Source organism: Apium graveolens, chromosome 10 (assembly GCF_009905375.1).
Source record: "Apium graveolens cultivar Ventura chromosome 10, ASM990537v1, whole genome shotgun sequence".
Taxonomy (NCBI): domain Eukaryota; kingdom Viridiplantae; phylum Streptophyta; class Magnoliopsida; order Apiales; family Apiaceae; genus Apium; species Apium graveolens.
In genome coordinates this window covers 227,186,099-227,197,465 of record NC_133656.1, presented here as the reverse complement: position 1 = coordinate 227,197,465, position 11,367 = coordinate 227,186,099, and the positions used below count along the sequence as shown (strand labels likewise).

The window sequence follows — 11,367 nt, the reverse complement described above, 5'->3', positions numbered from 1 at the left end:
CCACAATAGTAGACTGGTAGCTATACTTTTCTAACTAGTACTACCATGCAATTGAATTCAAATCAACATAATCAGTTCTCCACAGAATCCAGGTAAAAACATTAAAAAACGATGACGGACAGACAAAGAAATTGACATATAGATGTACTCTCAATTCTGCTACACATTTGGAGCAAAAGGGGAGGAAAAAGGGCACTCCGCCTATTCTCACTTCTTTGCCATTCTCTTCTCTTTATTCTCTCTTAAAATATCTCCTTACCACAAGGTGAACTACATGGAAGAGATGACAAATTTTCATAAACACTGTAAAGTTCAAAAAGAAAATAGTTAAAACTCGAGGTGAAGAGTACTGACCACTTAGCCTTATTGACTTCCTTCACATAGTTTTCTTGTGATGGACAACAAGTGTCAAGTACACTTCTATATCTATACCATTTATTTGTTGACATAACAACACAACAGTAGTATACAATTCCGCAAAAACCATGTGATCTTTTTAACAAATCCCATATGAAGATTTAATAGACAACATATTACATAGAAGCATAATATATTTCCTTGGTCATAAGATTTCAGAAAAAACGTCTTCTTTTGTCTGGGGTGGGAGGGGATGATGACACATCTACATATTAGAATCATAGTAAGTATCTCTAAGAAAAGAAGCATAGGCAAAAGATTAATTAAAAAATTATATTTCTCCCTGCAGCAAGACCTGAAGAAAAATAGGCATCAAAAGTTTTCAAGTATATGGTAATAATAATATTCATGAGAAATTGTCATCCTAAATTATGGAAGAATAAAAAAAACCACCACCATGATGCTCCTAGAGAATGCATCAAATGATCATAAGTAGCCAGAGTAATATTTATGTTGCAAGCACAATGAATGACATGATTTGTATGCGGCTTTTGTTACATGAGCACAAAAGGGCATGCAAAACCATAAGATACAAATTTAATTCCACCTCTGACATAATCTTTGCAGCAGAAGATAGTTCTACTGCAGGCATCAAGAAATTTTTCCGTAGTCTTTTCTTCCACGGGAAGTTGGGGGGATACTGGCAACTGGATGGTTCCCTCGTCGTCCTACAACATAACAACAGAACTGATCAAAAACTACCTTACTCGCTCTCCTACTTGTACAATTTTTATTTCTTTTTTCTTCATCTTTTTTCTGGGAGAAGGGGGGAGAGAGGGAAAATGTGTATTAGGGAAAATAATTACATACCCCACGGTACGCTGCTGCTACCAGGAGAGCGGGGACCCCCGTAACTAAAGCTTGACAAAGGTGCCTGAACCTTTAGATGATTCCACTCAGCTCCATGAACAGAGGCGGATCTCCCATAATCGAATTGCTGACCAGGCTGCTGTCCAAAACGGCTTGGAGAGTTTTGTTGAATATGAGGCAAGAAGTGTGGAGGCTTTGTCATATGGTGCATGTACCCACCCTGTGGATCAAGGGATGAAGAACTAGCAACTTCTCCATAGGAAAAGACTTGACTGCTAGGCCTGAACCACAAGATAGATCAAACACTTTGAATCATATACTGAATATGCATTTGTTGTTGCTCGTCTACTTCAGAGAACTATTAGAGAGTTATACGTCCATTCAACTTCAAAGGAAAACCTACTGCATTGTCCACTGCCATTATATAGCAGTTATCCACTAGGTAAAAGGAAATTTATATGCTATTGTTACCTTTGCATCGTCATATTTGAACTTGGGTTTAAGGTGCCACTGATCCTTTTTCCCCCAATCAATGTTTCTGTAGGGCCCAAAGCTTGACTGAGATGCATTCCCTTGTTAAATTCATTTTCCAGCCCACCTATTATGGAACTATCCTCTTGCAAAAGGAGCTCGTCGCTGATGTAAATAAAAAATAATTACTATTTAGATACTGCACCCTGGAGGTTCAAAAAATTCTTTGGGGAATACATTACTAAACCAAGTTTTTTACTTATATGATATACATATACCAGAGAAACCTACCATCCATCGAGTGCACAAGAGAACCATATATTTAAAAAGAAAAATATGATGCCACAGATAGATTTGTCACTTTAAGAGACTAATGCTATATCTAGACTTGGAAGAATGGCATATAAAAACATATATACGGAACGCATATAACAAGATAACCTGTAATTTGGATCCCAATCTCCAGGATCCGGCAGTGAGTTGCTGGCCTCAAGCTTTTCCTGATTTGCACCCTTGAGATGAGGGAACTGCGCACTTAAACCAGGCATTGACCAATTAGAGAAGTTTTGAGAGGCAGAGTACATAACGCCGCCTCCTTGTTGATGTCTTCGGTTTGCAGCATTAGTACTTGGGTGCATAGGCAGCGAAGAACCATGTACAGGTGAGCTTCCCTCAGCTTGGCTAGAGATGCTACCATCAGCAAACTGCCCTTTCCAAAGAGATGAACTTTCCGGAGTTTGATGCACCCAATTTTTTTTTCTCTGAAATTGGCTTGCTGCAGCCATTTTACCTAAAGGTGAGCCATGACTGTTCCCACGTGCTGGAGAACTTGGACCATACTGTCCCGGGGATCCACCCAAAACCTGACCATAAGTACTTGGAGGCGTAAACTGGGATGGACTAGTGCCAAGGGACATTGGTGCAAAATTTCCTGACGGGCTGACACCTAGTCCATTTGCATGTGGGTTTTGAATAATCCTTCTTCTTGCATCAGGACTAGTCCCCAATATTGGCACACCACAGTGTGCATGCATATTCATCCCTGATGGGCCCACGGGTGAATAAAAGGCAAGCATATTGCTATTATCCCCATAGCTCCCATAGCTGCTTCCAAGAGCTGCACCATCATTATAGCTACCGTGGCTTCCTAAACTGCCATAGCTACCTGCATGTGAATATGGCACCCCTTGATAATGTGGGCTATTGTGAAAGCTGAGTCTGTTTCCTCCTGGAATCTACATCAATTGTAAGGATGATTCAATAGCACAAACTTCTGAGTTGAGATGCAAGATATTTATTCCCCAAAAGTAGTTTTTCAGAAAGCACAAACTCACATTAGGAGACAGACCAGCAGCGAACCAATGACCACCAGCAGGATGATGATCGACCTTCACGTTTTGAGAAACAGGCTACAAGGAAAATATGGGACGGTGGCAGATAATTGGAACATGATGATAAGAAATATATGCAATCATGAACTAAACATAAATCAAGATAACATATAGAAAATTGACAAGAATATGAGAACTGCATATAGTCCGCACAACAGCAAGCTGGAGACCGATAAACTAAAGACAGGAAATGAAGAACCAACTGCTAAAATTGTTTATACATATATTACTAACATAGTAGAAGCTAACAAGCCAAAACCTCAAATATTTTCAATACAATCCTAACAGAGATCAAAATAAAACCTTTGTAAATTGTTCATAGAGAAAACATTTTTCAATTAATATTAACTTTGTTAATAGTCCACCTATGATCAATGCCCATGTACAAGTTACATTATATACAAAAAAGTGGCTTTCCGAATGAGTGGATGACAAAACACAATGTGAACATAAGAAAAGGGTGAAAAGCTTTAAATTTGGCAACTAAAAAGATTTTAAATGAGAGTTTTAAATATCCAGTAAGAGCTTATAAATCAGACATGTCATTTGAAGTTCAAGATATTGCTAGCATATTTCTCTCTTTCTTTTTCTTTTTTTCTGAATAATACTAGCACATTCATCTGTAGAGATCTACATACCAAGCGGGGGGTCTCGGGAGCAGGTTGATAAGGGCCTGTGAAAGGTTCCCCAGTCACAAAAGGGTGTTTAGATGCCTGCAGCACAAACATGACTCATAAGCATGACAAGTTTGTATCCACAACTTTCATAGGGGTCCCATGAAACATCAGAGTACAATATAGACGAAAAGGAATTTAGGAAATTCTCTAGATTTAATTCACTGGTTGAAAACTAAACAGATTTGCAGTTGTAGTGTTCAGTTAGTCATACACCACCTTTATAGTATTTCCACTTACGGAGATTATTACTTTCCATTTAAGAGGCAGAAAGGAGTATGATGGAATCTTAATATAAATCGATCATTAACATCAGCTGGAAAGGTCATTAGGTTAATTATGGTCAATCACGATTTGAAATAATATTAGAAATAGAACTGCTGAAACTCGCTTAATCAAGGTTGTTTCACAGGGTAGTGTCATACTAAGATTTCGTTCACGCCTATATTTGCATTGTCCTGGATTCTATATGTCCATCCAATTATGAAATATATGATCACGTGAAGTAAAAAAAGTGAGGGGAAGGAATCGTTGGTATCACCAACAATCAAGTCTCCGACAAACCTGGCTTCAGTTATAAAGTCAGTGAACTTACTCAAGAGTTAATTATCTTTAAACACATCTCCTGTACAAGGACCTGGGTCTCTATTACAGTAATCATCCAAAACAGTTTAAAAGCAATCAACAATTTGCAGTAAGTTTAACAACCTGCATGGGCGACCACCGCTTAATTGGATCAAATTCAACCAGTCCCCTCAAAAAATCAATCAGTGCCAAACGCACTTGACTCTCTGTAACATGACATTAATATCTTAAGTAACTAACCAAATTATCTAGTTGGTACTTGATTTCAAAAAGTACTTCGTAAGCTAACCTTTAATCATATCTTCCTCTGCTAAGTTTTTCCTGTAAGGATATTTTCTTACAATTGTTTCAAGGTTCATATGGTTGAAATACTCCTTTCCGATTGAAGGCTTCTTTGATTCCCTCTAAAATAGACAGCAGCAGAACAACAAATGAAAATTTGACTTATACAGAAGCAGTATGAGCTATTAAATGCACAACTAAAACTACCAGCATTGCAAGGTGAGTTAGGAGTATATTACCAACCGAACCAAAAGTCAAAGACAAAGTAGTTAATCATAGATTTAAGGAAAATAGACCATATGGGTGTGCATCCTTTTCTTTTGACTAAACTTGAACTTTTGAACTTAAAGCAAAGACTCAAGAAACACTCACAACTTCATATTCTTCTTCTGTCAACGGTTGAAAAACACTCTGCCTACTCATAAAAACCCGACCACTGTCTTCAGTGTTGACAGTTGCAACACATTTAAAAAATTTGTTGGTATTTTTGGCCTCTTTAAGCACATAGTCAGGAGGTTGTCCCCTGTAGAACACAAACATGTCATTAGAATGTGATTGGTTCTATTAAAGACAAGACACTTGAGCTCGGAGAAGAATGACATTTCCATGCGTATACGGGGAAATCATTTTTTGTAGCAACCATAGAAATAAAATATAAGAAAGAGAAGAGCAGGAACTCAGAAATCAATTACAAAAAAAGAAGCCAGTACTCACTTCATTTCTCTTCATTCTACACTAGATTAGATTGTGAGTTCTCTTCTCTCCTTTCTCCAATATTGATTTGTCGTCTCTTACCCCCCCCCCCTCTCTCAAAATATATAGACATATACTAAAACTCCAACCTCTTCATTCACAATTAGGTTGGTTGCCAACAGTTTATCCTGATCTTTCATTAACCCGTAATAATACAGATGGACATATTTTAATTAAAATATACCACTAAAAAAGAAGACACCAAATAGATCATTACAGGGACATAATCAATCCAAAATCTCAAACGACCATTAAAACATATATTCACTCAATCGTATACAGTTGTACTATGCACTTTTCTTCAGATATATACTTCAGGTCTAAGGCCATTCACTCCGGTAATTGCTCCCAAGGACTATAACTTAATCTACATGTAAAAATATATTGCTAATCCTCTCAAAATACATACATATATATAGCCAATATTCATGCATGTCAATTCAAGTTCCATACAGTAAGCTACAAGTCCCTGAGATTATTAAAACCATACCCAAGAATTTTTATCATCCTCCTTAGAAGATCAAACTCTGATGCTCCAGGAAACAGTGGCAGTCCAAGATACAATTCAGCAACTATGCACCCAAAAGACCACATATCTATTGCAGTTGTATAGCTGATGGAGGGTTAAGGAACACTCTCTAGGTATAGAAGTATCATAACCAATTAACCAACACAGTGTTTTGCAAGTACATTGCATTTATAGAACTTAAAACAAAAACCAAGCTACTGATAAATATAATACATAATTATGGATTTCGTACTACATTGCAGCACTATAGTCTAAATAAATAATGAAAACGCATATAAATATGTATATTCTGAAGCGCAGCAAGAGGTTGAGGGTTCAAACCATCGTGAAAGCATGTATGCATGAGAATTATTAAATTCATTTTGATTGACATTAATTCTTATGTTATCGCCTTTTCAACCAAAACCCCTATTCTTATTCTTTTTATATGATGCCAACAACAGATCTCTTTTCCTTCGCCCTTCTGTTTTGTTAGGTACTGAAATTGAAATCATATTGATCTGAGATTAAATGCTGTAGCACAATTATAATATTACAATGAGGAAGAAATAGCAGACAGCAGATAAAAGCGAAATTGTTCATATCAAAGGATACTGATATCCAAGAAGAACTTCAGGTGATCTGTAGTAGCGACTCTGCAGAAGAAAAACAAAGGATCAAATGGAAAGAATTTGAGTATTTAATAGAACTGAAAACACATATCTATAAGAAAACATATGTGAGGACCTGGATATAAGAGTACACAGTCCTATTTTCCATGCAAGCTGATCCAAAGTCGATAATTTTAATTTCTGCCGGCTTCACACTGATAAATTTCCAAAATGCAATTATGATTCATGACATTAAGATAAACATTTGTAGTCTGAAAAATTAAGGTATAGGTTACCTTGTGCATAAAAGAATGTTTTCCGGTTTGAGATCACAGTGAATTATGCCAGCATCTTTCATCAATGTCAACCCGTGCAATATCTAATTTGAGCATGAGATATTCATAGACAAGAAGATGTAACATGGATTATTAGATGATATTAGATGCAACACAGAGCATAATAATACCTGTTTTGAAAACAGCTGAACGATGCTCAATGATAATCCCCTAAAATGATTCAACTTTATAAGCTCGTACCTGTATAACCATTTGCGAGTCAACAGTACAAATATACGAATATTGTGCGCCATATATGAAAGTCAAAATGGCAACCCTTACAAAAAACACATGTTACTTACAGATTAGTATCAAGCAACTCAAACGCAATGCACAAGTGACGTTGAAAGACAAAGTAATCATATATACGAACAATGTGATGCTTATCTTCAGGATCAAACTTCTTATTTAACTGCAAAAAGAACGATAAAGAATTCAAATGAACTCTACAATTACTTTGACAATTAGTAAGATAAAATAAGACAATCACACTACCGTTGTCAGTATAGAAACTTCGACCAGCGCTTGCTGATAGTATGCAGGTTGGTTTTTTATAACCTTCACAGCAACAAAACTCTTAGATTCTGCAACCCAACACTTCGCCACCTGTCCAAATGTCCCATGGCCAAGCATTTCTTTAACTATGTATCTGCATATGAGGAGCACTAAGCTTTTCAATTATGCACAAAAGTTCCTATAAAGAAGATAAATATACTAAATAACTCTCTAATAATGGTGGTGGCTGGGTCATATGCCAAAGATAAAACAACAATTCAATGTGAACAGTGGTGGTACGTCATATGCCAAAGATACAGGCTGATGGGAGAACACATGTCAGTAATTCAGGTGAATCATGAATGCGTCATCTATCAGTCGCCTTCCCTGGAGTAAAATCACAAAAACCGACAAGAATGGGATGACCGATACTCTCTTCTTTCACGCTGATATCCTATTCTCTTGCTCTCCCCTTAACCACCACTCTTCAAATTACATTTCCCACGCCTTTGCTTTGATCCAAACTTCATATAGGTCATTGTATCCTACTATCATCATAAAACTGTACTCCCTCCAGTCCTATTTGTGCTTTGAACATATAGTTAAATTAATAATAGCAATTTTCCTACTGAAATGAAGATATAGATTTAATATTATAGATTAACTAAATGTTCAAGCACTTTGATCCTGTGCAAAAACTCCAACAACTTACTGGAGAGGGCAATTTTTCTTATAAATCTTAAGTTTTATATTTCTAAGTACTGCTTGGACCAGGAATATACCTTCTGATCAAGGTTTTATGAGTAATTAACTTCATCTACAAAAATCTTAATTTTTGATAATAACTGACAGTCTGACACACATATTTTCATCTCAAAACTGATGACAAGTGTCAACTTTCATATTTCCAGTTTTCTTAAGGATACTTTCTCGTATAGTAGTCAGGAATATGAATTTGAATTATGGGATGCAGATAAAACAAGGTAGCTAAAAAAATCTCAAACCTTTTCTGAGTTTCCATCTTAACCAACGGCAAGTTAACAGACAAAATTAGATCTGAGTTTGCATTATCATGGCCATCATTTAATACTCCAACAGACGGGCTTGTCAAAAACCGCTTTGGATTCAAGTCTTCTGAAAACTGAAAATGTGGGTTGCATGCTTGGTATGTCTCAACAATGTCCTTTGTTAGTCTTGCCACCAGCTGTGAAATAAGAAGCTGAGATCAAACTACTGTTCGGTAGAAAATAGGTGTGTACTAAAAGAGTCAGCCAAATTATATTATGTAAACTACTTCTAAATTCTGATGAACGTCGCATGAGCTGAAGGCAACGATCTTATTACATAACAACCTGTAGATCTCCCTATAAATAGCATCATAATTTGATAGATATCACCTAAAAAATTATCCATAAACTTATTCTTATATGTCCACAATATCAACTACATTTTCAGTAAGAGGATATCTTACAAGTAACGACTAATAAAAAAGCATATAATCTGCTGCATGTGTGTCATAATAAATTTACATCACATGTTATGAACAGGTAACGTATACAGCTAGATGATAGTATGCACATCAAGATAGTTTCTACAATCTAAAACACGAGGAGACCATCACCTCTTCTGGTAAAAGTACAGAAAAGCTTCTGTAAATTTGTTCAAATGCACTCACCGAACTTTCAGTCTTTCACAATTAATCGAAGTTGATCAAGAAATAACAACTAAGATCTGATAAAATTAATATGTTTGCTTTACTTTTAATGGTAGCAGTGCCTGAATTTAAGTGCACAACCTGACTACACAAATTTAAGTGGCTTAAGATATATCATATACGAGATTATACTTCTATTGAGTTACTTTATACAAGTGGCCAATGTAGGAGATATTTGGTAATAAAAGGGATTCAAATCTTTGTCAAGCAAGCTAATATTACACTAGCCTCCATGTTTAATCAAGATTATCTACTGACATTGTCTATACCTGGCATATAGCGAAGCACAATAAGCATAACCTAAATAGCATCCAGTTAAGTTACTGTAATACCTTTCTTGTTCAAATTAATAGACATGTTCCCTGATCCAGTTCTTATCGCCTTAATAATTCTCATTCCCTTACCGAAACTTTCTTAGTATTTAGATTAATCAATTATTCAACTTCGCCAACATAATAAGAAATGACCAATTGAATTAAGGACCATTAGTTTTATAATTAATTTGCTTTACATTTAGTACTAAAAACTCAACACTCAACTAAACATTATACTAGTAATTTCACAAAACAATTGGCATTTTAAATAGAAATCAACTGCAAATGCAAAGTAACTTACAGGTCTTCTTACAGAAACACGCAAAGATTGCGTCTTTACAAATGCACCACCACTACTCGCAACATAAGGACCGAAAACAAGCTGGCCCGGACGCCTCGGCACCTCCAAGGGTTTATCCCCAACTTCCTTACTACTACTACTACTCCCAACTTCATCCATCAAACTTCCCCAATATAAATTACACAATACAAGCCTATAATTAGTCGAAAACGTGAATTTATCGAAGGGATTGCAAGTCGAGAAGATAAATTAACCTTCCGGTAAATTTGCGAAATTCACCAGCAGATTGCAATCCCATTCTCATTCACAAAACCTCGCTCGAATATCAAAACACCGCGAAATTCATCATAGATCCATCATAAATCAAATTAAATTAATAAATTACAAAATTATATATAAGTTAACGAAGAATAGATAGTACAAAACAATCGCCGCCGATCGGAATTGAGAGAAGTGATCGGAATCGCAATTGACGGCGAGTTGATCGGAATCGGAGATTCGCGACGGCGGAGACGATCGGCGATTAAACGGAGAATCAGTGTACGTGTATGTGTGTGTATCTGTGTGTGTGAATTGAAGATTTCACCGTCGAGATGTGTGTGTGTGTGTGTTTTTCAGAGTGGTGTTTTCATCCGTTGAGGAGACACAAACATCGATGTGAATTGTACTACTACTAGCTTTTATTTTTTTTATTTTACTTATTATTAAAAAATAATGATAAAATTACTGCTGTTGCGGCCGCTAATCATGCTCATTTAATATTATTTTAATTTAATTAATGTCACTTGACGACAATACGGTCTGTAAATGTAATTATGCCGTTTATTTATTTTCTCGTTTCAAATAATGTCGATATAATGTTTCCATCGATTGATTTTGTTTAACTGTGCTGACTGGATTCGTTGTATTTTTGTTATGTAGGCGGTAGAGGTGTGTACATGAGATAAGAAATGTAAGGGATGGTAGGAAATTTACATGAAATATGACAGGAAGATGATGAAAATGTGAGTGTGACAAACTCTAATAACCGAGAAATTCCCTTTTTTTGTTGATAATATTTGGTAATATTCAGGCTTGTCACCCTTTGTCCAATATTCCGGCCTCGTTCATTCCACCACCTTGGACAATTAAAGTTATTACCAAATTAGAACTCGTGTAAATACAAAATACGTGTTTTTTTATCACCATACGTGTGACACATGTCTTTCATTAATTTTTAGTGGCTCATATATATTGTTAAAATTACATTTGTTCTATTTGTATGCAGCTTATATTAAAGAAACTGTGGAGATTTTGTTATAATGTCATAACTACTTGAAAATTATTTTTTTCAAATTTAAGTGTTCTCGATTTTTATTTTACCCAATCTATATAAATAACATTGAAATTATTGAACATATGTTTTTTTGCAAAATTTAAAACAGGTTTCATTAATAACTTTAAGGAGACTCAATCGGTACAAACCTCTAACTAATTATGCAACAAGGTAGAAAAATAAATAAAGCTAAATAATTAGCGTTTTATTTCCGGATAGTTTAACAAACTGAATATATATATTCTGAAAATTAAAAATGAATGTAATGACTTCTCAATCAATCCAGCATGTATCTCCTCCGAAAATAGTAGTTTTGAAATTTACCCTCACATTAATTCCATTGATAGTGCAATATTCAGAGTACTCAGTTGCAACAACTGAGTTTAGAAAC

General features: G+C 35.6%; 1 protein-coding gene across 1 annotated transcript; it reads right to left on the bottom strand.

The window, feature by feature from the left end:
• Nucleotides 1-676: 676 nt before the first annotated feature.
• Nucleotides 677-10,338, bottom strand: LOC141693452 (dual specificity protein kinase YAK1 homolog). The gene is made up of 18 exons (XM_074498551.1): nt 9,662-10,338; nt 8,337-8,536; nt 7,333-7,486; nt 7,140-7,249; nt 6,969-7,038; nt 6,799-6,881; nt 6,639-6,717; nt 6,507-6,547; nt 5,874-5,996; nt 5,003-5,153; nt 4,638-4,752; nt 4,472-4,554; nt 3,728-3,802; nt 3,033-3,107; nt 2,140-2,933; nt 1,699-1,863; nt 1,228-1,508; nt 677-1,085 (listed from the first exon to the last, which is right to left on the bottom strand). Exons 1-18 carry the CDS (start codon nt 9,818-9,820, stop codon nt 1,009-1,011), a joined length of 2,835 nt encoding a protein of 944 aa, XP_074354652.1. The 5' UTR covers nt 9,821-10,338; the 3' UTR covers nt 677-1,008.
• Nucleotides 10,339-11,367: the final 1,029 nt, after the last annotated feature.

What these genes read in the sequence shown, in the direction of transcription:
- LOC141693452 (XM_074498551.1), bottom strand. Translation starts at nt 9,820, where the DNA reads ATGGATGAAGTTGGGAGTAGTAGTAGTAGTAAGGAAGTTGGGGATAAA. An exon ending in CTCCCGAGACCCCCCGCTTG is followed by an intron (nt 3,108 to 3,727) that starts GTATGTAGATCT and finishes TTTTCCTTGTAG; the next exon opens with CCTGTTTCTCAAAACGTGAA. An exon ending in CTGCTGGTCTGTCTCCTAAT is followed by an intron (nt 2,934 to 3,032) that starts GTGAGTTTGTGC and finishes CAATTGATGTAG; the next exon opens with ATTCCAGGAGGAAACAGACT.